Source organism: Capsicum annuum, chromosome 9, assembly GCF_002878395.1.
Source record: "Capsicum annuum cultivar UCD-10X-F1 chromosome 9, UCD10Xv1.1, whole genome shotgun sequence".
In the NCBI taxonomy this organism is placed as follows: domain Eukaryota; kingdom Viridiplantae; phylum Streptophyta; class Magnoliopsida; order Solanales; family Solanaceae; genus Capsicum; species Capsicum annuum.
In genome coordinates this window covers 208,710,239-208,738,237 of record NC_061119.1, presented here as the reverse complement: position 1 = coordinate 208,738,237, position 27,999 = coordinate 208,710,239, and the positions used below count along the sequence as shown (strand labels likewise).

Below are 27,999 nucleotides of genomic sequence, written 5' to 3'. Positions count from 1 at the left end.
TGACTTGGCACATCGGATTATGCCAAGTCACCTTTGGAAAATCCTTTGCGAAACCATTTGACTCTTAAACCGATTTGCGAACAGAGATTCCGACTAAGGAATTCTGTTGACCGAGGAGAAGGTGTTAGGCACCCCTCGATCCCGTGGTTTGACCACGGTCGCTTGGTGGAGTGTATTGACTATTTTGGTATTATGAAATGTATAAACCATACAAAAGAACACAAAATAATCAAAGAATAAACAAAACAAAACAGTCCAAAAATGTAAAAGTCCAGTCCAATTATACAGTCCGAAAAATAGAAAAAAATACGAAAATATAAATCCTAGTCTAAACTAAATCTAGACTACGCTCCAATGCCTTACCCGATGCCGCGGGCCTTCATCACGATCATTTTTTGCTAACATGATATGTCGGGGTATTCCCCGATGAATAAATACAAGTGATCTCGGGACATTCCCCGACTAAATAAATACATCTAAATTAAACACGATAATCTAGAAAGAGACGTTCACACGCACATTCCAACATCCAACGAAACACTTATTCCTAAATTTTGCCTACTCGGCCTACAATTGCCTACCCGCTTGACTTACTATGATACTATCACAAAATTGATAATTAGACGTGAAAGTAACAATAACGATGAATCAAAACAAACAACAAATCAAAATTAATCCTAATTCACTTCAATTTTTAACTCGCGCCCCGAATTCCCTTTAAACCACATGATTAGTGCATACTTCGATTTTCCAATCACATCTCATAATCCGAAACCAACATCAAACACAACACAAACAACGAAGATTCAAACCAAACACACAACAAATAAATCATCTACACCCACAACATCAATAAAAAGTCAAAATAAATTAAAGATTCTGTTAGAAGAAGTGGACCTCGATGAAATTAATCCTTGTCGATAATAAAGAAATACGAAGACCAAAATACTCGACCGGAGAACCTCACAACGAGCAAACCAAACTCGGTATTAAAATAATAACCGGACATCTCCAAAATCAGTGAAGAAAAACTTTACTATACGAAACCCAATCAAGAACGACGACGTGATTCGATAAAGACGACTCGAAATCCACTATCGACGACGAACCAAGAAATAGACGAAACCAAGATCAACCAATAAACAGCAGGAAACCAAAACCCAACGCAGATCGAGCTCTGGGGGGCTCCGGTGATGGAGAGACGGAGGCGGCACCTGTTCTTCGGTGGCGGCAACTGGTTCGCCGGCTGTTTTGCCGGATGGGATGGGTTGCGGTGGTTTGATGGCGTTATCGCTGAAGAGGGAGAGAGGAGGAAGCTGCAGCCGGAGCTGGCCGACGCGCCGCAGCCGGAGCAGCGACTGCTGGCGGCGGCAGATCTGGCGGTAGTTCTCCGACGAGGATGGGCTTTTGTTGTTTCGCCGGCGGAACCGGCTGTTGTTGACGGTGGTTGTTGTCACCGGAGGGAGGGAAGGACGGCGGCGGTCGGTTCGGGTCCCTGGCCGTCGAACGGGGTGCTGCTGGTCGTTGATCGGTGGCTGCGGGTAATCACGTCTGATGAGGCTCGTCAGAGTGAGAGAGGAGCGAACCATGACCGGAGCTGGCGGTGGTTCCGTTGGCCGTCTGTGGAAGTTCAATTTCTTAAGAGAGGAAGAGAGAGGGTAGAGTGTAGAGAGAGAAAATGCTAATTTTTTTTTGTTGTTGTTACTGTTCCTTCCTCTTTCGTGTGTATGTGGGTATGTATATATTGAGTCCTTTCTTCTTGGACAACAAAAAAAAAAGAGGGGGTGGGGTAACATGGGGTAGGGGGTAGTGGTGAGGTATTATTTTTTTATTGGGCAGGTGGTTAGGATAAGATAGGATTGGTTATTTTATTTTTGTTTATTATTTTTTTGTATTTTGTGGGGTGTAATCACGTGGGGAGGGTACATGATATGCTAAGGTAGAAATAAAACGAACTTTCGAGGAAGACAAAATTACGTGTCTATAAATATATTGAGACTTGAGCCCAACATCTTACCAATATAAAGAAATTTTATTTGACCATAAATCAAATGCATAATAGGACAAATTCAATAGAACTCACCCTTGAATCTTTAAAAATATCACCTATTTGTGATTATATATGCAAGCGAATTAATTTTCAACATGACATAAAAAAAAATAACAATCATTCTACTGTTGACTTATCCTTTAACTTCTAGTTTGAAAACTCCATTCGATAACTTGCATGATATTTTGTATTGGGACTCCAAACTTAATAGACAAACCGTTAAGTAGCAAATGGTCTTAACTATCCCAATACTATTTTAATTGAATACTAAAATTCAACAACATGACAAAATTATATGTATTGTATTACCAGAAATTCTCCTTCAAATCATGAAAAATTATAAACCAACTCAAATAATAATCTGTGAAAAATGATAAAGTTAGAGAGGAGTCGTAGAGTTACTGGTAAAATACTTGTTGTCATGTGACCGGAAAGTCATGGGTACAAGTCGTGGAAACAACTTTTGATAGAAATTCAAGGTAAGACTCTGTACGATAAGCCCTGTAGAATGGGTGGATCTAGCATTTCTGGTGGAGGTTCCCCGAAACCCAGATCATTTTCGTAAACTTTGTAATATTATTAAAAATTTATTAAATATATTGTTGAAATGTGGGGTACACCACCGCTAGGGGACCAGGTCCCTGAGGTGAGGATTATAGCAATAAACCAGTGAACACACAAAAATCCAGAAAATAAAAGAACACAAAGATTTACGTGAAAACTTTCTTGCTCAAGGGAGGAAAAACCACGGTTTGCCCTCACAAGCTGTCAAACTCCACGATAATCAAAACTCATTTTGATTACAGACTGTATGAGAACTTAACTTTAAGTTCTTCAAGTTGTAATAACTCTACTACAACCACCTCTTAATAGCTATGTCACTTACACTCTCAATATCGATTAACTCTAATCGACACAACTTAGGTAACCCTACCTAAGAAACTATAGCAATGAAGAGATTTTACTCTTATATGTTAAGTAAATCCGTTACAAATAAAGACTCAAGAACCCTAACTAAAAGCAGTAATAATTTAGAACATGAGCTTTGATAGTTTTTTCCACTACCAAGAATTTCTCTGATTTGCAAAAACTATGAAGGAAGAAGCATCTTTTTGTATTTATAGTAGCGTAGAATTTAGGTATGAATTTTGAATGGACCGGGCGTCTAATCAGGTACGCTATGCACCTACACAGTTTGTTGCACCAGCGGACAAAACTGTGCAGAGATGTGACAGCTATATCAGGGCAAGGTATGCAAGGGACCTGGTCCTCCAATGTCAACTAATCATCGTCAAAACGCGAGACAACAATTTTTCTCTTTTTTGCTGATGACAAACCATGTCTTAAGAGTATCAAAATTCATCCAAATTTAGAGCAAGCAACTGTATCTACACCAACACATACCAGCACCAACATTCCCCCTATCAGTGACATCCCTTCACTCTCTCTTTATCACACACAGTGTGTGTTTCCTCAATCAATATCCCCCATGTCGTTAGCAGCACTCCTACACATCACAGACATTACTCATGGTACCTAGTCCCTACCATGGTGAATCAGTTTTTTCCCTTTTGGCATCATAAAAAGTACGAATAGTAAATCAAGATGGTAAATTTGCACAAATTGGTTAACTCAAGGCTACTAGAGAAACACTAACATGAATGACCCACTATATATAAAAAAAGAGATAGTTGATAGACACAGATAAAGATTCAATTCATTAAAAATAACAAGTACCATACAATACAAGTAAAATAAACATAAACTTCTTAAGTCTAAAAAGTGACTCAAAATAATAAAGGTAACTAACGCAGGGTTCCAATAAAAATAAGGAGGGCTTAGGTAGAAGCAAGTTTAGGGGTGAGAGACTTGAGCAACATCTCTATTCTAGCAATCTCTGCAGCATGAGCATTCAATAGCTGCTTAGTAAGGTCCTTAACTATTACATTCAACCCTCAAACCTCCTAAGTGAGTGTTGCAACCTTAGTCTGGAGTTATGCATTTTTTACTGCAAGTGCTTCAGCAGCACCTAATCCTACAGAGGTAAGCTACTAGTTTTTCATCTTCAAGTGCAGAATCTCTGCATCCTTAGCAGCCAGCCCAACCCTCATCGCCTCTACTTCTTTAATTAATTTCTCCTGGGATGATAACAACTATGACACTTAGGACATGATCCCTACCTTTCCATCTACGCATTCATTCTTAATTAGTATTGTCAGAGTGAACATCTATATTACTATTCCAGGAGTTCCCTTTTCACCTACAACCCCAAAGTGATCAAATGCTCTATTCAATAAATAGATATAAGGCATATCATGTTTTTCTCCTTTTACATGAATAACCTTATACACATTCTCCAATATCAAGGCAGGCAGACTGGTTAGTTCAAATTTGCTGAGGCACTCCTTCACATACAAATCCACAATAGATGTTATTGTCTTCTTCTTAGATCTAGGCAATACCGCCTTGTTTAAAAACTTAAACACCAGTTAAAACTCACTTTTGAGAAATTTTGTTATCATACAAGCCACAGATGTTCCCCTACCTTTAATGCATCCACCATAAACTCTATTGAGGGTTTTTGTTTTGGGACTGTCCTCATAACAACAATGGGAACATCCAAAATTTTTCTAAGTATTTCTTTATCCAATTTCAATTTCTTCTGTTGAACTAAGGCAGTCAAACTCAGCCCATTATCTGAGAACCTCATAATATAGTAAAACTGCCTCAATTCCTCTCCAAAGACAGAAGGAACTAGTTTCTCTAGGAGGTGTAACCATCCTTGATGTCTAAAATACTCAAATAACTCCACCATGCCAGGTTTCTCAAAAAATTATTTATTTAAATACCCTTCCAGTTAACACCTTTCGAGTTTGCAAAATCTCATTTCTTTCTTCTGTAGTCACACTCTTCTCTACTTCTTTTACCTTTATTTTTTTAAAACCACTGTCAGCTTCTACTTTAGTTACTTTTCTTTTTTTTGCAGCTAGGTACCACAATATCTTTCTTTTTTTTTTCACAACAATGTGTTTCTATTTCATTCTAGTTGAACTCATAAACTTTGAAGGGGAGGACCTGGTCCTTCCTTCATCCTAAGTTTTATCACCTTCTCCAATATCTACTACTTCTACAATTTCAGCCCCAATCACAGTCACTTTTTTCAACCCTCTTCTCTTAATAGTTGCTGACTTATTTTATTCATAGCATTCCCTAACAATTTCTTCTCAGTACCACTTATTGAGTAAGTTTTAGTAACCTTTACTCCAATCACAATCACTTTCTCCTTTCCCTTACTACCTCTTTGTTTCTGCGTTGACCACCTCAAAAGTTGGCCATCATGATCAGTCTCTCCTTCTTCTTTTAGGGGTGGAATAAATGTCCCAAAAAATTCATCATCTTTCGGAGATGTATCTCTTATTTTCTCACCAAAATCCTACTTCTTCAAACCAAAATAACTCTCCCTTGGGTCATCTAAAAGCAAGATAAGGTTCTTAACAATCCAATCCATGCCGGCCAACTCACTATTGGATGGGTTAGATTTTTTCACAAAGAGATCTTCATCTAAGAGTTAGGCAAAAATGGGATTTAACTCAAAAGGGGTAGGAGAACCAGGTTTGTTCAGAGTTTTTGAGGGGTTAATTTTTTTTTTGAAGCTTCTGATGGAATGGGTTTTTCAGGGAACTCAATTTCTGTGAGGGAACCAAAATCTTGACTTTGGTCAACTACTATAGAAAACTCCGATGGGGGTTCCATTATTTTTGGGATTTCTTTCATGGTTGGCTCATCCATGGAAGTTTGAGAGAAAGATGTGTCAACCATAGGTGTTTTAGAGAAGGGTGTAAGAGGTAGAATAGGCTCAGTTTCTTGAGGAGAATTTGAAAAAAAGTTATTTTAAATCATAGAAACTAATGGAGAAGGATTTTCAATAGAAGAATTTTTGGGCTGGAGGAAGGGGTTTGAACAATTTCTAAGTCTTTTGTGGGGTTGGGGTGAAGTGTTGTCATCCATTTAGAAGCTTTTGAGAATAGTTTGAATCAAGAATGGAGAATTTTCTGAGAGTGAAGAGATTACAATTTTGCTGCTAATTTAGGAAATGAAATAAGTGAGAATAAAATTGATTTGATTTTAAAGAGTAAGAAAATGTGAAGCTTTGGAATTTTAGGGGATTTGACAGCTTTCAGACAGAGAAGGGAAAAGACGCGGCTTTTTCAGACAGAAGTTTAAGTATTTTTAAAATACACATTAATGGTACTAACTTATGGGAAGGGACCAGGTCCCTGCCTTTGCTAGAGTGAATCTTTTATATTGTATTTGTCTCATCTGTTCCTTTTTAAAGTGGCTCACCATGCATGTATACTTGCACAGGTATGGTACTAAGTTAGACCAATAAGCACAAATGTCATCAAGGATACTTATCTCCTGATCAAAGCCAATGGATAAAGGAAAACTAATCCATCAAGTACGTCAATTCATTTTGATCAATCCCAACCTCAGCCCATTCTTTACAAATTACTCCGTGTGAAGAGCCTTTGTAAAGATATCAGCTACCTGATATTCAGTCTTACAAAATTTCATGCAAATGACCCCTTTTTCAATATTGTCTCTCAAAAAATAATGGCTTACATCAACATGCTTTGTCTTTTTATGTTGCACTGGATTTTAGCCATGTTTAGAGCAATTGTGCTATCACACACCAAAGGAATGGTATCAGAACCATCCTAAAATCCTTCAGTTATTGTTTGATCCATAATAATTAAGCACAATAAGAAGTTGCAACCACATATTCAGCTTTAGTAGTAGAAAGTGCAACAAAGTTTTATTTCTTAGAACCCTAGGAAATTGAGAATAACCAAGGAAATGAGCCATTTCTGAGGTTCTCTTTCTATCGACTAAGTACCCAGCATAATCAACATCAGCATAACTTATTAGATCAAAGTTGTCTCTAGATGGATAGAACATGACCAGGTCCCCTGTCACTTTCAGATACCTGAGAATTCTCTTTGCAGCTTTCAAATGAGATTCTTTTGGACAAGCCTGAAATCTAGCACACATATCAACACTAAATACAATATCTGGTCTGCTTGCAGTGAGACATAGTAAGGATCCAATAATCCCTCTATGCATGGTCTTATTTACTGAGGGACCAGGTTCATTATTACCTATCTTTGAATTGGTTCCAATGGGAGTATCAAGTGGATTTGAATCTCCCATATTATATTTCTTCAGCAGCTCTTTGATCTATTTTTCTTAACAAATCATTGTCCCTTGTGTGGTTTGTTTAATCTGTAGGCCTAGAAAGAAGCTCAATTTACCTATCATGCTCATTTCAAACTCACTCCCTATTAACTTGGCAAATTCTTTACACATAGATTCAAATGTTACACCAAAGATTATGTCATCAACATAGATCTGCACAATCAGCAACTTATTCCCTCTAGACTTCAAAAAAAGGGTGTTCTCAATTTTACCTCATGTAAAGCCATTTCTAGAAAGAACTTTGATAGTCTCACTTACCAAGATCTTGGTACTGCTTCAACCCATAGAGAGACTTATCCAGCTTAAATACATGATGTAGGAAATCAACATCCTCAAAATTTGGAGGTTGTTTGACATAAAATTCTTCCCTTAAATTTTCATTTAAGAAGGAAATCTTAACACCCATTTGGAAAAGTTTAAATCTTATACATATTGCAAAAGCAATAAGGATCCTAATAGCTTTCATCCTTGCAACAGGATAAAAAGTTCCATCATAGTTAATGGCTTCCTCCTAATTATAACCTTGAACAATAAGCCTTTTTTTTATTTCTGTTGATATTTCTATGTTCATCCTGCTTATTTCTGTACACCCATTTTGTCCTAATGATAATTCTGTCAACAGGCCTAGGGATCAGTTACTAGACTTTGCTCCTTTTAAACTGCTGAAGTTCTTTTTGCATAGCATTAATTCAATCAGTATCTTTTAGGGATTTCTTTACATTTTTGGGCTTAATTTGTGACAAGAAGCTGAAAAAGCCATAAAATTCCTGGCTTGAGCTCTTTTTTGCATTCCCGATTCTAAGGGTGAGGTCAGATTTTCAAGGAAGTAAGAAGATTTGTGCTTCTAGTTTGATCTTATTGACCGAGGTCTGGTCGAACCAGATCCCTGAGGATTTTGAGCAGGTTCTTCTTGATTTTCTTCTTCTAAATTGGGATTTGCAACTGAGGGCCTAATTCACCAACTCCTTCTTTATCTGCAATTATGTCATTTTGTTCTTGAACCTCAACTTCAGTTGTACCATTCCTTTGAATAGGAATGAGTTCTTCCGTGTAAAGATCTTCACCTCCATCAGAATCTTTTATCTTTCCTAATTCATCAAAGACTACATGTATAATTCATCAAAGACTACATGTATACTTTTTTCCACACACTCATCAAAGACTACTTGTATACTTTTTTCTACACATAACGTCTTTTATTAAAGACTTTGTATGCCTTACTTGTAGAGGAGTAGCCTACAAATACAACTTTATCACTTTTGGAATAAAATTTTTCAAGCTCATTTGTCCCAATATTTAGAACAAAATATTTACACCCAAAGGGTCAGAAATAGTCCAGTGTAGGCTTTTTGTTGAACACAAGTTTCTATGGTGTTTTGTTCAGCAGAGATTTGATTAGACATCTGTTGGTCACATAATAGGTAGTATTGACAACTTTAGCCCAAAATTTTTTTGGAAGACCATTATCAATCAACATAGTCTTGGCAATCTCTATGACAGTCATGTTCTCTCTTTCAACTACACTATTTTGCTGAGAAGTTTTAGGAGTAGAAAAATTGTGACTGATGTTATTTTCAGCACAAAATCCTTCAACTTGGGAGTTTTCAAACTCAGTTCCATGACTAGATCAGAATCTTACAATTTTGCAGTTCAGCTTCAGCTAAATTTGCTTGGCAAAGACCACCAAAACATCATAAGTTTTATCCTTAGTTCTTAAGGACATTATTCAGGTGAATCTTGAACAGTCATCCACAATAACAAATATATGTATTTTCCCTCCCCTACTTTGGACTTTAACTGGTCCACATAAATCCATGTGCAATAATTCAAAGGGTCTAGAGGTGCTTACATGCTTCTTCTGCTTAAAGGAAGATTTGGTTTGTTTTTCTTTGACACATGCATCACAAACCTTGTTGTCTAAAAACTGCAACTTTTGGAACACCATGGAACAGGTCCTTTGAGATCAGTTTGTTCAGTAAAGAAGAACTTACATGTCCCAACCTTTTGTACCACAAATTAGCATTTTCACCTTGAGCACTTAAGTAGGTCAATTCACAGACAGCTACACAGTCTAGATCATCCACATACATGTTCTTGTACCTTTTAGCTTTGAGAATGACTTTCCCAGACTTCAAATTTGACACAGTACATCCATCTAATAGGAACTTCACCTCATTTTGTCACACCCAAAAGACTGTATTTTAAATCGTCCACAAAATAAACATCCTCAATAGCATGATCTAAGGATTTCCCTATCTTTTCAACACCATGAATATAACCCTTCTTTTTATTTCCAAAAGAGATACCTCCTTTTTTAAGTGCCTTGAGTGAGAGAAAGATGTCAGCTCTACCAGTCATATGCTTAGAGAATTCACTATCCATGAACTAGCTTTGATTGACTTCTCTTACACCTACCTGTATACAGAGGTCATTTGTTATATTTGAGAACCCACTTGAGTCTGAGTTCCCAAAAGAAAGACAAAGGAGTGACCACATCTTTCTTGGTCCAGCTAGGCAATTTGATTTTCGTAAATTTGTTAAGGAATTAGATCCCTTGTGGAAGGACTATTTCAGTTGAACATATTTAGCAGTGTTCATTCTAACTCTAATCCACCCCTGCCATTTTTCCTTCAAGTGGCCATCCCTTTCACGGTGAGTGTATAGAGGATTGTTGACTTAGTTTTTAGCAATAAGTCATATTTGCCTTAGGTATTAGGATTGTGGGTGTTGTGATGATGCTCGAGACCTTTACCGTTATTCATCTCCTGACTGGTTGTATTGGCAAGGATCTGTGGAGATATGGTCCATTTTAGGGATTTGTAAAGATCTGCTTTTAGACGGACCAAGTCCCTTTTCAGTGCTTTATTCTTATGAAGAGCAGTCATAAGAAGTTTTTGAGAATTATTCAGATTTTCTTCAAGATCAATATGAAGCTTTGAATCCTTTTTTTTGCCTTTCCCATCTGATTTAGGCATCTTCTTTAGTTGATCCATCAAATCTTTGTTTTCAAATTTTAGTTTTAAAGACTGTTATTATACTTCAAACAATTGAATGTTTTTCTACATTATCTTTAAGAAAACCCTCTCAGTAGTAATTTCACACACAGAATCAAGCAATATGTTTGCTAGTTTCTCTATCTTCTTAGGGGAATAATCATTTAAGTTCATCTTAATATCACAAAGAGGCATAGAGGTTTCATTATCATCTGATTTTGCTAGTCTCTCTTCTTCATCATATGATTTTTCATGAGAGCAAACAGAGAGTTGTAGGAGGTTTCATTATCTTTGGCAACTAAAATAGAGGCATCTCAGTCTTTTCAGATTCATCGGATTTACTTGAGGTATCTCCCCAGATAGCCAGGGCTTGTTTCACTGCATAATTAGTAACAACTTTTCTTCTTGACTTATCAGGAATCTGGTCCTTCTTATTTTCTTTGTATGCCCCTTACTTTAGGTACTCTTAGTAGTCCATTTTATGAAGAGGGCAATCTTTAATGAAATGTCCAAGTTTCCCACATTTGTGACAGACTTCAACAGTACCTCCCTTTCTGCTGACCACTTTTTTTCTCTAAAACTGACCACTTCTTTTCATTGTCTTCACAATCTTCTTAGCCATGTAGGCCATATCAGTATCATCTTTACTGATTCAGACTTTGAGAATTTTAGTGCAAATGAATTTTCCTTTTGAGTCTCCTTCTTTTCTTGACCCTGTTGTTTCTTTAATTCATGAGTCTTTAAATTTCCAATCATTTCATCCATGGTAAGTGTCTTCAGGTTTCTGGCCTCAGTAATAAGATCAACTTTGATTTTCCAAGACTTGGGAAGAACTCCTAGAATTTTTCTCACTTGTTTATGCAGAGGAATAACCTCACCCAGACATTACAGCTCATTAGTGATTGAGGTAAACCTTGAATATATTTATTGAATGGTTTCTCCTTCCATCATAAAGAAGGCTTCATATTGAGTGGTCAACATATCCACTTTGAAATCCTTCACATTAGTTGTTCCTTTATGAGCTATTCTCAAACAATCCTAGATTTCTTTGGTATTTTCACAAGCAGAAATTTGATTATATTTGTCAGGTCCTATTCCACACACCAGCAATTTTTTGTCCTTGAAATTTTTTTCAATCTCCGTTGATTTTCACCATTGTATTCTCTCCTAGTTTTGAAAACCACTTTAGTTATGTCACCTTCGTTGACTTTCCTTATTGGCACATAAAGACCATCAAGTATCTCACCCATCAGTTCACTATCCTCAGCCATGATAAAGTCATACATCCTAGTTTTCCATCACCCATAGTATTTAATCATTAAAGTAGGGTAGTCTAGTAGTAGACTGTCCTTCCTTCAGATTAATTGGTGCAACCATGATCAAGAAATTACTCTACGTATTAACCTTTTAAAGTATTCTTGCTCTGATACCAATTGTTAAAATGAGGGGGTACGTTGCCGCTAAGGGACCAAGTGCCTGAGGTGAGGAGTATAGCAATAAAATAATGAACATACAAAACTGTAGAAAATAAAAAACACAAAGATTTGTGTTGAGACCTCCTTGCTCAAGGGAGAAAAAACCACAGCTTGCCCTCGCAAGCTCTCAAACTCCATTATAATCAAAACTCATCTTGATTACAAACTCTATTAGAACCTAACTCTAAGTTCTTCAAGTTGTAATAACTCTACTACAACCACCTCTTGACTGCTCTATCACTTGCACTCTCAATATCGATTAACTTTAATCGACACAACTTAGGTAACCCTACCTACGAAACTCTACAGCAATAAAGAAGTTTTACTCTTTTATGTTGAGTAAATCCATTACAAAGCAAGACTCAATAACCTTAACTAAAAGCAGTAACAATTTAGAACATGAACTTTGAGAGTTTTTGCCACTACCAAGAATTGCTCTGATTTTGCAAAAACTGTGAAGGGGAAAACATCTTTTTGTATTTAAGTGTAGAATTTAGGTAAGAATTTTAATTGGACCAGGTGTCTAATCAAGTAGGCTGTGCATTGTTGCACTATCGGACAAAACTGTGCAGATATGTGACAGTTGTACCAGGGCAAGATATGCAAGGGACTTGATCCTCTAATGTCAACTAATCATCATCAAAATGTGAGACAACATATATGAAAATGCTAAGTTAGGAACCTGCAAAAGCACCGCACACGCAATACCCCGGTTCTAAGCCCCTTGGACGACTCATTTTAACTTCTTCGAAAATATATTACTTTATTTTATTAAAACTCACAAGCTTAAAATTATGAATATACCTCTGTCTTATGGTCTGATTCTTTCTCAAATCTCGCGTATAGTTAGCTATAACGCATTAGGCAGGCTTTTTATAAAGAAAAATAATTTGATAGCTGATGCCAATAGAGCATAAATGAAATAGCCAAAGAAACCACACGCTCTTAGCCTTTTTCATGAAGTACGATGTGGGAAGCTCTTTCCTTCTACTCCTACCTACGTCTATCTAGTCCGATCGTTAGCCTAGGTGTACTAGTAAAAAAGCGAGGTACTGAGTTTAGCATCGACAGGACAAGTAGTGGATTTCTATTATCGAATAATGATATGGGAGACAATTAAAGTATTAGTCTCACCATCAATCGAGGGACAATTAACCTAACGACTCATGAATGTTGTTGGTTGGACGAACCAATAACTCGAAGTTGATCGGTCTATTTTTTGAACGAGGATCACAACCTTATCTTATCAGCTTATCTTCACCATGATATGGACTCCAAGTTCTTACGTTGAAATAGTAATATGTACCAATAGAGGCTGAGCAAAGAAAAATCACAAATTTGACTTTTCTTCAAAAATCTGATAGCCAATAAATACGAGCAGGCCTACTATTTTTTTTGTTTGTACAACCTCTTTTTTTTTTTTTTTTTTTTTGTAATAATTGTATACTCCATTTAATTCTAGGATCGTGTTAGTTGTATGTAACTTTCATTGCTTTAAAGTTTGTAAGGTACTATTCCCCTTAGTGCCGACACAATAGTTGTGAGTACCATATTTTCTTTTCTTTTATGAGAGGAACATAAAATACGAAATTAAAAGTAATTATGAAAATAATATTAGAGACTCAAGTTATGTTGATAACATGTTATCAAATAAAGTTACAAGTAATGATATGAAACAAGAAAAGAAACATAAAATTAGATAATCAAAAGAAGATTTTTTTTATTTCTTCCCCGAGTGTCTTTCAAGTGTCTATGCAATATAACTTCCCATTTTTTATTTATACGATTACATAAAGGTAGAGATAGAGAACGTTAACATATACTCCCTCCATTTAAAAAAGAACGACCTACTTTGACTTGGCACAAAGTTTAAAAAAATAAAGAATACTTTTGAATCTTGTGGCCTTAAATTAAAGTTGTTTCAAATGTACCAAAATGTCCTTTAATCTTGTGGTCCTAAACACGCCATCTGGAAGTTAAAATTAAAACATTGCCATAAAAGAAAAGAAATCATTCCTTTTTAAACGAACTAAAAATAAGTAGGTGATTCGTTTTTAAACGGAGATAGTAATACTTTAAGAATTTGAGGTAATGAAGAGATAGAACATAATGGTGAATAGTAATAAAAGAATAAAGAAATTACATCTAATAGACATCCACATAATATTGTATTTCATAATATTTATCACTTAATCATATTAATCATACATGCATTCTCACTTTATCTTTTAAGAGTTAACTATAGAGGCGAATCCAGAATTTCAAGTAAGAAGATTCAATATTTTAAAAAATCTAAGTCGAAGGGGATTCAACACCTACTATAGCCACATAAAAAATAATTTTAATTATGTAGAGGGTTCGATCAAACCCCTTAAAGAGGGCTGGCTCCGCCCTTGATTAACTACCCTTAATTTTACTAGTGAAAAAAGAAAGGGAAAAGGGAAATTAAAGATAAGGACAATGGACGGCATTATTAGCTCATTATCATAATTATGACCAGAAAAGAAAAAAAAAAAAACTAACAATAATGCTTACTTGTTTTTGCATAAATAGTTGCATAGATCACTCATTATTTTCACACAATTATAATTTCTTTCTCTTGGTGAGTCTTTGCTCTCTCTATTCTTTCTTTTATAAAAATAATTTTTGTCATCACTCTTATCTTTAGTAAGTATTTTTCATACACCAGAATTTAAGAAATGTGGGTGTTCGAGAGGTTCAAACACACATTTTAACACTCAAAGTTTTAAGGTATCATTTAGAAATTAAAGCACTCATCTTATCTTTTTTATTCCATGGATGTTTTTTCCATCTTTTACTAGTTTTTATACATTTCTTATATAATTATATCAATTTTGTGTCGAGTTTAATGAATGCCGGAGCACCAGATTTTTTAATCTAGTTCCGCACCTATGAAGGATGGTTTACACAAATACACAACTTATGTTTTCAATATTACAAAAAATTCCAACTCCATAAACATATTACAAAAATCCCAACATATACATCGAATGCTATGTATATGTTGGATATGTTATGTATATTAATAGGGAGAGAGAACAAAGTAATTAAAAAAGTGAAAGAGAGTATAATTACTTTCAAAAGGGTTGGTATTTATACTATTTTTACTTTTTTTTTCGAAAGTTTTTAGATCATGTGTGTATATATATACACGCACACACTTTTTTCGTCTCAAAATAATTGATAAGTTTAGATTTTGTACAATTCTTAAGGAAAAAATAATTAAGAGTATGATTTGACTAATATTTTTCTTATTACAATTCTTTAATCCTTATCAATTTATGTGTCTCTAAATTCTAGAATAATTAATGTCAATGTTAAGTTGAAACAAAAAAAAAATTAATGCTCTCTTTGTCTTTTAAATTTTAAGTATTTTATTTTTAGTAAAAGTGTCAATTATTTTGAGACGGAGGGAGTATGTATATTTCCTCCATTTCAATTTGTTTGACTTATTATTCTTTTTAGTCTATTTAAAGAAGGTTTCTTTCCTTTTTAGCAATTTTTAATTCAAACTTTTACATAACATATTTAAGACCACTAGATTAAAAAACATCAATGCACGTCTATTAAGGAAAAAAATTAGGACATAAATTGTATTTTATTTTTCATTCTTACTCTTTTAGATATTAGCAAACTACTCTTGAAGTTTCAGCCACATCAAAATAAAGTCAATTAAATCCTTTGAAACTCATAACTTAGAAAGTGTAAATGAAGGATAAAATTAAAAGAAATTGTCAACATGTCTTTTGAAGAATCCATAACTCACTTATTTTGAATATTGAAAAATGGCTTAAAAATTTATTTATTTGGGATTAGAAAGAGCATATCTTTAATTTAAGGTCATAAGATTCAAAAGTTTTCGTTATTCTTTTAAACTTCATGTCAAATCAAAATAAGTCAATCAATTTAAAATGGAGGGAGTATGTATAAAAAGTAATTTTAATCTACATGCAAGAGTAGTGACTGGTTTTGCAAAAATATATAACTTTTGACTCAAAACTTATATTTGTGTTTGTGCTTCTTTTAGAAAAAATAAGTTAAAATGTATGAATAATCTAAAAATAATGCAGTAAGCTGAAAAAAGAAGGTGATAGAGAGCGTATAAACTAAAAATTATGGCTATTGTGCAGAACTGGAGATATGATACTCCTTCTATAGTAATTTATATCAAGGTGTTTGGATTGTGCATGCATTTAAGAAAAAAAAAGAGTTTTAAAATTTATGGTTTAAAATAAGTCATAAATATATGTGTTGTTATAAATAATCTCATTAAGGGTAAAATTGAGAGTTTGAAGTTAAATTGTTACTAAATGTAGAAATATATCAGTCTTTTCGAGACCAACTAATAAAGAAAAAATATCATATAAATTCAAACGATCGAAAACTTTAAATTTTAAAATCTCTAACATAATAATATCCATAATTTTATAGACGTGAACTTTTTTAAAATTTTCATATGCTCTTATAAATATTTATGTGACGTTTAAGATTTAATACTCATTAATTCACACAAATACACATCAAATACTAGTATCAAAAGATTAACCAAGAGAAAGTTTTAGAAAAGTAGAAATTAATTAAAGAAAAATAATCCATTTAAATTAATAAAAAATAGCAAGTAAATGAAATTAATGAAAAAACCTTAAAAAAAAAGAGAGAAAATAAAAAGACAATTAAGCCCTTGACATACATCTAACGAAAAAGACACAAAAAAAACGAAGTGTTGGTGGTGGTGGTGGTGGGTGGTAAAGTGCTGAGCAGTCTCCCTTTGTGCAAGCAAAGGAACAAGTCAAAAATACAATGCTCATTAATAGGTTTCAAACCTTGGTCAGTGCGGTGATATTTTCTGCCTATTGCCAGTTGCACTAATTGCCACTTTGTTCAAGGGATGACAAGTATATTATATATTCAATTCTTCTGCATTATATGCATATATACACAAAGTTTCAATCAAAATCTGCGAATGCCGTGCCACCCTTGAGTACATATAGATCCGCCCTTGCCTATAGTTGCGTGTAAAATTCTCACTAATACATTAAATTGTGCACTTGTAGATAGAAATAAGAAATTAAGAATGTGGAAGTTGAAAATTGCAAAAGGAGAAGATGGGCCATATTTGTTCAGCACAAACAACTATGTTGGGCGACAAATATGGGAGTTCGATCCAAATGCTGGAACTGCAGAAGAACGGGCTGAGATCGAACAGGCCCATCAACAATTTTGGAACAATCGTTATAAAGTCAAGTCCAATAGCGATCTTCTTTGCCGAATGCAGGTCTATAACCATCTTCTTTTTTTATTCATTGTCTTGAAGATTAAAATAGTAAAACTAGTCAATGAAAATATAATCAATGCAATCCTTTTAAATTTGATCGGATTAGTGATCCGTCTATTTATTAACCCAAAGTATCTTGACTTTTCCAATTTCAGCCATCTAAAAGTTGGATTTGATCTTTTGGAATAACTATGTCATTGTCACCAAATTGACTCAAATCATTAGTTTACACCTTTGACAAAGTCTCTTAGAAAAAACATGAAGTTTCAAATAGACAATTGATTTTGTAGGGTACTAATACTTTTTTATTTTATATAGTGTTACTATCCTTTAATAAGATATTTATAAAGGTCATTTTTTTAATTTAATTTGTAAGTGATCAATGAGTTTCATTTTTTCAAAGAATTACTAGGCACAATAATTTAGTCACCAATATTGAAAATTGCAACCTCTTCATCTCAATTACATGATATGGTTCAAAGTTGATACTAAAATAAATTTTCCTTTTATTATTGAGGACTTATTTGAATACTTTTTGTTAGGAGTTGACACTTGGCAAGTTAGGGTGAGGTATATAGAGCAAAAACTAGGGGCGTGGTTGGTACGACGTAAAACATTTTCCAAAAATTGTTTTTTAAATAAATTCTTTATAAATGAGATTATGACTTTTCTTTTCATATTAATTTAATTAATTAACTATAACTATACATATTGAAAGTAATTTTTTTATTTATTTAATTGTCTTTCATATTCAAAACTAATTTTTCTATATAATAGAAGCACTGGTTTCGACCAATGCTTCATCAATTACTATACTATCCCTAATTATTCCGTGATTTATTATATTTCCCCTAATTAATTATTATAATTCATTTGTATATTAGAATTAATAATATTTTTTTATTATATTACCCCTGATTAGTTATTATAAGTCATTTATATATTAGAATTAATAATATTTAATTAAAAATATAGATATTTATGACGTTTGTTTCAACTTCTTTAATCATGATTTTACTATATCATCTCCAATTAATTATTATAAGTTATTTATGTATTAAAAATTAATAATATTTAATTAAAAAAATAGATGACATGTCTGCCTATATTACTCCTAATTTCTCCGTGATTTTTTATATTACCCCTAATTAATTATTAAAAGTCATTTATATATTAGAATTAATAATATTAAATTAAAATAAGGTATTTATAACGTTTGTTTCAGCTGCTTTAATTATTAATTATTATAAGTCATTTATATATTTAAATTAATAATATTAATTAAAAAATAGATATTTATGACGTTTGTTTCAACTGCTTTAACCATGATTTTACTATATCATCCCTAATTAATTATTATAAGTCATTTACGTATTAAAAAGTTAATAATATTTAATTATAAAAAATGGATGACATGTCGGCCTATATTACCCCTAATTGCTCCGTGATTTATTATATTATCCCTAATTAATTATTATAAGTCATTTATATATTAGAATTAATAATATTTTTTTTACTAGATTACCCCTAATTAATTATTATAAGTCATTTATATATTAGAATTAATAATATTTAAATAAAAAATAGATATTTATGACGTTTGTTTCAGCTGCTTTAACCGTAATTTTACTATATCATCCCTGATTAATTATTATAAGTCGTATTAAAAATTAATAATATTTAATTACAAAAATCAGTTGCTTCGTCATTTACTATATTACCCTAATTGCTTAGTGATTTATTATATTATCCGTAATTAATTATTATAATTCATTTGTATATTAGAATTAATAATCTTTTTTTTACTAGATTACCCCTAATTAATTATTATAAGTCATTTATATATTAAAATTAATAATATTTAATTAAAAATAGATATTTATGACTTTTGTTTCATCTGATTTAACCGTGATTTTACTATATTATCCCTAACTAATTATTATAAGTTATTTATGTATTAAAAAATTAATAATATTTAATTAAAAAAATAGATGACATGTCTGCCTATATCATCCCTAATTGCTCTGTGATTTACTATACTACCCTAAATTAATTACTATAAGTTATTTATATATTAGAATTAATAATTTTTTTACTATATTACCCCTAATTAATTGTTATAAGTCATTTATATATTAGAATTAATAATATTTAATTAAAAATAGATATTTATGACGTTTGTTTCAATTGCTTTAACAGTGATTTTACTATATTATCTCTAATTAATCATTATAAGTCATTTATGTATTAAAAAATTAGTAATATTTAATTAAAAAAATAGATGACATGTCTGCTGCAGCTACTTCAACCATAATTTTGCTAAAGATTGCTTATAATTAATTATTATGAGTCATCTAAGTGTTAAAAATTTAATCATATTTTTAAAAAATAAAATAGAAATAAAATGATAAATTAACTTTTGATGTATTAACTTAAGTTGACCTCCTTCAACAGTGATTTTACTGTAACACCCTAATTAATTATTATAAGTCATTTATGTATTAAAAAATTCATAATATTTAATTAAAACATTGATTTCGACATGGCTACTTCAAGAGTTGTGCCGTGATTTTATTATATCACCCCTAATTAATTATTATAAGTCATTTATGTTAGAAAATTAATAGTATTTAATTAAAATAAGAAAAATATGCGTTTATGACATGTTTGTTGTAGCTGCTTCAACCATAATCATCTTTGAGGAGATGATCCAAGACTTTGATGTTAATTGAAGTATCTTTTGTTTCAGTTTTTATATGAAATAATCCTATGAATATTAATTCTACATCTTTTTTATATTTTGTAACAGGTCTCAATCTTATCATCAAACAATTAAAATAACTCAATTACATGACACATCACACTTTTTTATTATGTGAAAAAAAACTATCTTATAAAACTTCACTCCTTAGTGAATACCGTCAAATTATTATTATTTAAAAAATTATTATTTTAAATCAATGTACATTTATTTTTGCTCATTAATATCGAATATTGATGCTAAAAAATATCTATAGTGTTAGGCTATGTTTACACGGCCACGCACCTCTATTTCTTAATAGAAACAACGAAAACAATTTATACAGGCCCTCCGCCCACTAACACCCCACCTTTTCCTGCCTCTATGATTTTGCTAGATTACACTTGAGATAACCTTTTTCTTTCTTGCTTACTTATCAATATGAGAAATCTAATTTATTTTTAAAGAAAATATTTTGCAGTGTCTCCGAGAAAAGAATTTCAAACAGAATATTCCATCAGTAAAAGTGGATGAAGGTGAAGAAATTAGCCATGAAGTTGCTACAATTGCATTACGTAGAGCTGTTCATTTCTTCTCAGCTTTACAGGCTAGTGATGGACATTGGCCTGCTGAAATTACTGGTCCTCTCTTCTTTGTTCCGCCTCTTGTAAGTTTCTTGTTTTCGAGAGTGAGGATCCGTTTGGCCATGAATCTTTTTTTTTTTTTTTTTACTTTATTTGAAAATCAATGTTTAATTATGATTTTTTACGTGAAAAATACATTAAAAAATCAAATATTATTTAGGAATAATACATAAACTGCCCTTTAACTTGGCTTCAACTCGCATCTTTGCTTTTCAACTTTGCGAGTGTACAAGTAGACATTTAAATTTGTATAAAGTTGAACAAGTAGACACATGCATTCTATATGGCCAATTCGTGTCCTTGTTGCATCCTACTTGTATTATGCTACATTGGACTCGTGTGTCTACTTGTGCAATCTTATACAACTTGATATGAGGTTGTAATGGAAACAGTTTCTCTCCCTTGTAAGATCTGTGTGCACTCTATCCTCCCCAGATTCAACTTTGTGGAATTATATTGGATAAGTTGTTGTTGTTATAATTAATTTTGCATATGCTAAAGCTAATTCTTTGCTCATTTTCCTGGGAACCCAAAATTCAGGTTATGTGTATGTATATCACTGGGCATCTTAATACAGTATTCCCAGCTGAGCATCGTAAGGAAATTCTTCGGTATTTATATTGTCACCAGGTATATGACTTAATGTCACAATGAATATTTGAGTTTTTCTTATACTTTAGACAATAGAATTGGGTGTTAATTTCCTCCATGATCATTCATGTTCCGATAATTGCCTACTAAAATTACTTTTGTTTCTTTTAGGACTAAAATGTCACTATTTTTCCTCAGAATATACTAAACACTACAAAACCCTCCTTCCCTATAGTTGGCATGCCATTTCCCATTAAAATTTGTTTAACTCATAAAAACTTAAACCCAATCCATGTCTTAGACCCGGTTAAAAAGCATCCAAAGAAGCGATTTTATACCCGATAGAATCATGGAACGCATAAATGTTTCATATGCGGTTTTATTTTTCTATAGTTTAATTGCATTTCTGATCTAATGAAATAAAGATTTTATCCAATAATCATAACATTTAATTTATACACACTAAAGACTAAAATTTCAAATTGATATACACTCTTTATACAATTTTACATATTATAATGTTGAGGCATACAACCATTGTTGAACAAAAGCAAGGAGTCGAGATAAGGAAGAAGAATGCAGAAGTAGTTGAGAAAAAAAAAATAGGGAAAACTATCATCTTCCAATGTAACTGATCAGTTTGTTTCTCCTTTGTGCCAATGTGTTGTATCAGTCCTTCTTATTGCTTTTCTCTTTCCATATGCTTGGTCCTTTCATGAAATGTAGGATGAGCTGCTATTTGAATAGAAGCTTAGCTATCACTCCAAGAATTCCTTGTGATACGAGTACGATCATGACCATGAACGATTTTTGAGTATTGTGAATCTAAGTTGCTCGGACTCGGGTGCGGGTGTGGGATACGGGTACGGATCTAGAGGTTGGATCCTTTACGGTCTCAATTTAAAGATTCGGGGATATGGATCTATGGATGGATACGGGTGCGGGGATTCGGCAAAAAATAATTTAAATATCTAAAAATAGAGTTATAAAATATAAATTATGAGATATTATATGAAAAACTTGAGGAAAAAATATTATTCAAGAAGAAATAACATAGAAATTTTTATATACAAGGTATTCCATTTCCTTCAATTTCACCTTAGCTTTTGTTTTGATTACAAAATTTCTTAAATCTGTCCGGACTTTTCTAGTCGATTTTGATCAAAGTACCGAAAATCGGTTGACCAGATCAGGTACGGATCCCACACCCACACCCATGTCGTGTCGACACGGGTGCTGCATCGAAAGTGAAGAGTCTGAGTAACTTGGTTTTGAATGCAACCGAGGGTGTGTGCAATTTGAAGTGTGAAGATGGGCATTGGAGTGCACAAGGCCGCCCCAAACACACCCATGGGAACCTTTTGAAGCCCTTTTCATTAAAGGGTCTTTTAGTCTTTTGTCTCTTATTTTTGTAATGTAATATAAATAGAACCTTGTAGGGTTTTTAGTCTTTAGTTGTTTATTGTCATTGAAAGAACACTTCTCTTAAAGTGAGAGAGAGTCCAACCGAAACTAGGCCATTGCATAAGTGTGGATTCATTTGTGTGTTGCATTTAGCTTTATACGCTGGTGCTTGGGTGATGGACGCCTCTCTTGTGTCAATTATAAGAGATAGGTGATTGTAGTGTGTAGTGTTAAGGGTCCAAGAGTGGAATAGGCTCTTGGGTTCTTAAGATTATACCTCCATTGGTCTATCTTTCTATCTTTATCTTGTCTTAACCATGGTAGTGTTCTTGTTATTGTAACCGCGTTGTTCTTGTTTTTCAATAATATTGTTGTTCTTCTTCTTGTCTTGTAACTTAGTTTGGGTTGTTCGCTGTTTTGGTGTTGAAACACACCATTATAACTCGTTCTTGTTGTTGTTATTGTGAATCCGAGTGTGGTCATCAAAGAGGTCCATGGTTCCTTGACTAGTGGGCTGTTTTGGTCTGTGGTTTTGTGTCTTCCTTGGGTTTTCTTGTATCATTTGGTATCAAAGCTTGTAGTTGATTTTGTTCCAACAAAATCAATCTTGGGCTTGGTAGTTGAAAAAAATACAAAAAAAAAAAGAGAAAAAGTTGTGTTCTTGAAATCTTGTTCTTGGCCGAAAGTTGAATCTTGTTGTTGTCTTGGTCGAAAACTTGTTTGTGTGTCTAGATCTAGTAATCTTTTTGTTAGTCTAGTGTGTTTCTTGATTCACTAACACTAAGGGTGTCTAGATCTATATTTGAGCTTGAACTTGTTGAAGTTTTACTATGAACTTGAAAGGTGTTCGTGTGTTGTGGTGTTGTTGTGAAGAATTAGAGTGGGCGTTGAAAGTGTTGTTGTTGTAGTTCTTGAAGATTGTTGTTGTGTTCATCTTGTTCTTCACCTAGTCTTATAACTTAATCAATAAAAAGTGCAAAATAGATTCAAAAAGTTGAAGATAAAAGTTGTAAAGCTTGTTGGTGAAAGGACTTAAACCCATCACTTTCCAGACTTGACATCAACTTTTACAATCACTTTTCCTTGTTTCAAGGGCCTTGTTTTGTGGGAATAGTATTAGTCAAGTCAAGACTTGTGTTTGAAAATTGAAAAGAGTTCCAAGACTTGTAGTCTTCCCTCCATTAACCAAAATTCGCCATTTCAAATTGTAAAGTGATCAAAACTTCAAATTGGTGAATAAAATGGTGCCAAAACAGTGACCAACACTTTTACTATTCACGCAACATATTTTAAGCTCAAATTTTGATCTCTTAGTTTCATTTTATTATGTCTTTAGTTTCATTTGTTGACTCCAAATCTAACTTGCAAGCTAGTACTAGATTGTAAGTTAGCTTTGAAATCGTTCTTCGCGTTTTCATTCCTTTGTGTGTTTATTCTTTGAGTCATTGCAAATTCTTGGTCCACCTCTCAAGCACGGAATACAATCAAGCTTGCCACACTTGTGTGAGCGAGTGAAGAAACCCGAGAGGCAAAGAATTAAAGAGAGAGTGTGAGGACCTTTCTTTTACAACTAACTCGTTTATAGTTTTGTAGGTGTTTTCTTAGGTACATTGCAATGGAGGAAATGACCTCCCAAACTGTGGGCAACAATGATACCAATATCCTCATGGATCTATTGAGGGCCTTAACCGCACTTTGGAAAGAATGCAAGTGAGTCTTGCGAAGTTAGAAACGGACGTATCTTCGTTGAAAGGGGATGTATCTACTATGAGTGGGACGTTGGAATGAGTGGAAAGCCAAAGGAGCTGTCCCTCTACTTCTCAACACTATCATATGTCCTCGAGTGGACATGATCAAAACACTTCCCCTATCATCTCCCCCGAAATGTTACATCAAATGATCAACCACCAAATGCTTCCCAAAGTTGAGAGTTTGATAGACCAACCTACCCTCCACTTCACCAAGTCCAACAAGAAGAATTTGGAACCCAAATACCAACATCAAACCCGAGCCCTCCACTTAACCAAAGGCCTCACATTCCAATCCAAACTTCACTAAACCAAGGGTCTTACTTTCCACCAAATCCAAATCCACTTAATCCAAATCGACCCAACAGAGATATGGTAGGGAGGAACAACATGGGGGTTATGGAGATTATGGTGATGTTTACTTGAGGGAAAAAGAGGTGAGGGGTAGACATGGGGAGTTAGGCTGAGAGGTGAGAGATGGCCACCCAAACCAGATGTAGGTCTCAATTCCATCAAAGTGAGCCTTCCCGTCTTCAAAGGTGAGAGCGACCCCGAAGCCTACCTTGCATGGGAGTCATCTTGTGACAAGATCTTTCAACTTAATGATCTCATTGAAGAAAAGAAAAGTTGCTATGTTATAGCTCACTTCGAAGGGTATGCTAATACATGGTGGGAGTATGTTAAACGGTTTGGGAATGAGATGATTAGGGGACAACCTCCTCCTTGGTTTCGGTTGAAGAACCTTATGCGGCAAAGATACTTGCCCGAGACATAGACATGAGCTCCTTGCCAAATTGTACAATTTGAGGCAAGGGAGCAAGAGTGCATGGCTTACTACGACGAATTTCAACAATTGATGTTAAAACTAGATCACCGGGGAAAACAAGTGAGTCATGACATCGTGCGCTTCAAAGTCGCTTTGAACAAGGACATCTCCACTCGCATGACACTTCATAAGTTCGACTAAGTTCGACACTATTGATGGCATCTTCCAAGCGGCATTGGAGGTTGAAAGGGAGCTCAAAGAGAGCTCATTCATGGCTGTCCAAACCGAGAACACCAAGGCTGCCCCAAAACAGTCCCCAAGGTATGAAGGTAAACCAATTTCCACTTCCAATTCCAAGGGATTTCAATGCTTCAAATGCCAAGGGTGGGGGCACAAGGTTATTAAGTGTCCAAACCGGAGGAGCGTGATCCTAAGAGAGGAAAAATTGTACTATCCTGGAGAAAAAGTGGTAATTGAATCGGTTAAGGTTGATGGCAAACCTCAAGATGGAGAGCAAGAAGAGGTTGAAATGCAAGGTGAGGAAAATGGAGAAGATGTGTCGCCGCATGAAGGAGATTGTGAAGTGCCTCTCTAAAAGAGGTGAGGTCGTGAATTTGTGGGCAAATTCCTCTCAATATGAAGAGGATGATACGAGTACGATCATGACCATGAACGATTTTTGAGTATTTTGAATGCAACCGAGGGTGTGTGCAATTTGAAGTTTGAAGATGGGCCTTGGAGTGCACAAGGCCGCCCCAAACACACCCATGGGCACCTTTTGAATCCCTTTTCATTAAAGGGTCTTTTAGTCTTTTGTCTCTTATTTTTGTAATTTAATATAAATAGAACCTTGTAGGGTTTTTAGTCTTTAGTTGTTTATTGTCATTGAAAGAACACTTCTCTTAAAGTGAGAGAGCGTCCAACCAAAACTAGGGCATTACACAAGTGTGGATTCATTTGTGTGTTGCATTTAGCTTGATACATTGGTGCTTGGATAGTGGACGCCTCTCTTGTGTCAATTGTAAGAGATAGGTAATTGTAGTGTGTAGTGTTAAGGGTCTAAGAGTGGAAGAGACTCTTGGGTTCTTAAGATTATACCTCCATTGGTCTATCTTTCTATCTTTATCTTGTTGTAACCGTGGTAGTGTTCTTGTTATTGTAACCGTGTTGTTCTTGTTGTTCAATAATATTGTTGTTCTTCTTCTTGTCTTGTAACTTAGTTTGGGTTGTTGGCTGTTTTGGTGTTGAAACACACCATTATAACTCGTTCTTATTGTTGTTATTGTGAATCCGAGTGTGGTCATCAAAGAGGTCCACGTTCCTTGACTAGTGGGCTGTTTTGGTGTGTGGTTTTGTGTCTTCCTTGGGTTTTCTTGTATCAACTTGTCAACTAAGTTATTTCAGCAACTGTTGTATCCATGCTTCTGAACCTCAATTGAGCTTCTGGATACTTGCACTGCTTCATAGACCTCCGGGATATTAGTTTACCAAATCTGACGACATAACCAGTCACATCATAGACTTCCAAGTTTTTTCGCATGCTCCTCAATCTGAGTCGTGGTGTGCTATGAGTTATGTGCACCATCCTGCATGCATAAACAACCCCATTCCTGGGCTCCTTTTTATGTACCTCCTTGCTTTTAAAGATGCTTCTAGGTGACTTTTCTTAGGAGCATGCAATGCTAACTAAGTACTTGAACAACAAAGGCCGGATCAAGCCTAGTCATAGTTAAGTATAGAAGTTTCCCCACAATTCTTTGATAGTTACCTTTATCCACAAGCTGAGGATCATCTTTCACAGATTTGCTATAGTAGCCTTATCAAACTCCACATAAGTTAACTTGTGATTAAACTCTAGAGGCGTAGTGACCGGTTTGCTACCTGACAACCCCAACCCAACCCATACACTAATGCAAGTGCATACTTCCTTTGACACATCCGAATACCCTTCTCTGATATAGAGAACTCAATCCCCAAGAAGTATTTTAATTGTCCGAAGTCTTTAATCTTGAACCTATCTTGCAAGTTCTCTCTTGCCTGCTTAATAAGATTTAAGGAGCTACCACCACCACCACCACCAACAATAACATACCCAGTGTATTCTCATAAAGTGGGTTCTGGGGAGGTTTAAGTGTACACAGTCCATACCACTACCTCCAATGAAGTAGAGAGATTTTTTTCGATAACTCAAGACAGATAATAAATATAACAAACAAAAAACATAAAAGAAAACAAGGGGTGTCACATTGCTAGAAGGTAAGAAAACAAGACACCCAACAACAACAACAAACCCAGTGTATTCCCACTTTGTGGGGTCTGGGGGGGGTAAGATGTACGCAGTCCATACCTCTACCTCTGATGAAGTAGAAAGGCTGTTTCCGAAAGACCCCCGGCTCAAGTTACGAGATATCAAACAAACACATAGTACAGCACAGAAGCAGATGACATAACATAGATACTGCAGCCATAAGGAATATAAAACAGAGTAAAGCAGGAATGCAGGAATATAAAGCAGAGGAAAGCACACAGATTCGTAACAAACATAGAACACGGAACACGGAACAGAACATTGAATACGGAATCATACCAGGAATACACCCCCACCAATTACCTCCCTACATTAGCGACCCGAACAGGCCCTAATCCTCTGCCGTAATTCGCGTCTTCCAGACCTTCCTATCTAGGGTCATGTCCTCGGTAAGCTGTAACTGTTCCATGTCCCGCCTAATCACCTCACCCCAGTACTTCTTCGGTCTACCCCTACCCCGTCTAAAACCATCCAACGCTAGCCTCTCACACCTACGGACCGGGGCATCCATGCCCCTCCTCTTCACGTGTCCGAACCATCTCAATCGTGCTTCCCGCATCTTACACTCCACTGAAGTCACCCCAACCTTCTCCCGGATAGTCTCATTCCGAGCTCTATCCCTTCGGGTCAGTCCACACATCCAGCGCAACATCCGCATTTCTGCCACCTTCATTCTTTGGGTGTGGGAGTTCTTAACTGGCCAACACTCCGCTCCATACAGCAAGGCC

General features: G+C 34.6%; 1 protein-coding gene across 4 annotated transcripts in view; it reads left to right on the top strand.

The window, feature by feature from the left end:
- Positions 1 to 14,273: 14,273 nt before the first annotated feature.
- Positions 14,274 to 27,999, top strand: part of LOC107841780 (beta-amyrin synthase) — a 23,016-nt gene continuing 9,290 nt past the window's right edge. The window contains exons 1-4 of one of the 4 annotated variants that reach the window (XM_047396494.1): positions 14,274 to 14,376; positions 16,850 to 17,070; positions 20,292 to 20,477; positions 20,995 to 21,084. In XM_047396494.1, coding sequence (XP_047252450.1) covers positions 16,870 to 17,070; positions 20,292 to 20,477; positions 20,995 to 21,084 — 477 coding nt within the window. In that variant the 5' untranslated portion in view covers positions 14,274 to 14,376; positions 16,850 to 16,869. Of the gene's footprint in view, positions 14,526 to 16,849; positions 17,071 to 20,115; positions 20,478 to 20,994; positions 21,085 to 27,999 lie in introns of those variants that run through there. The other 3 variants (XM_047396493.1, XM_047396496.1, XM_047396495.1) reach the window with 3 other exon arrangements.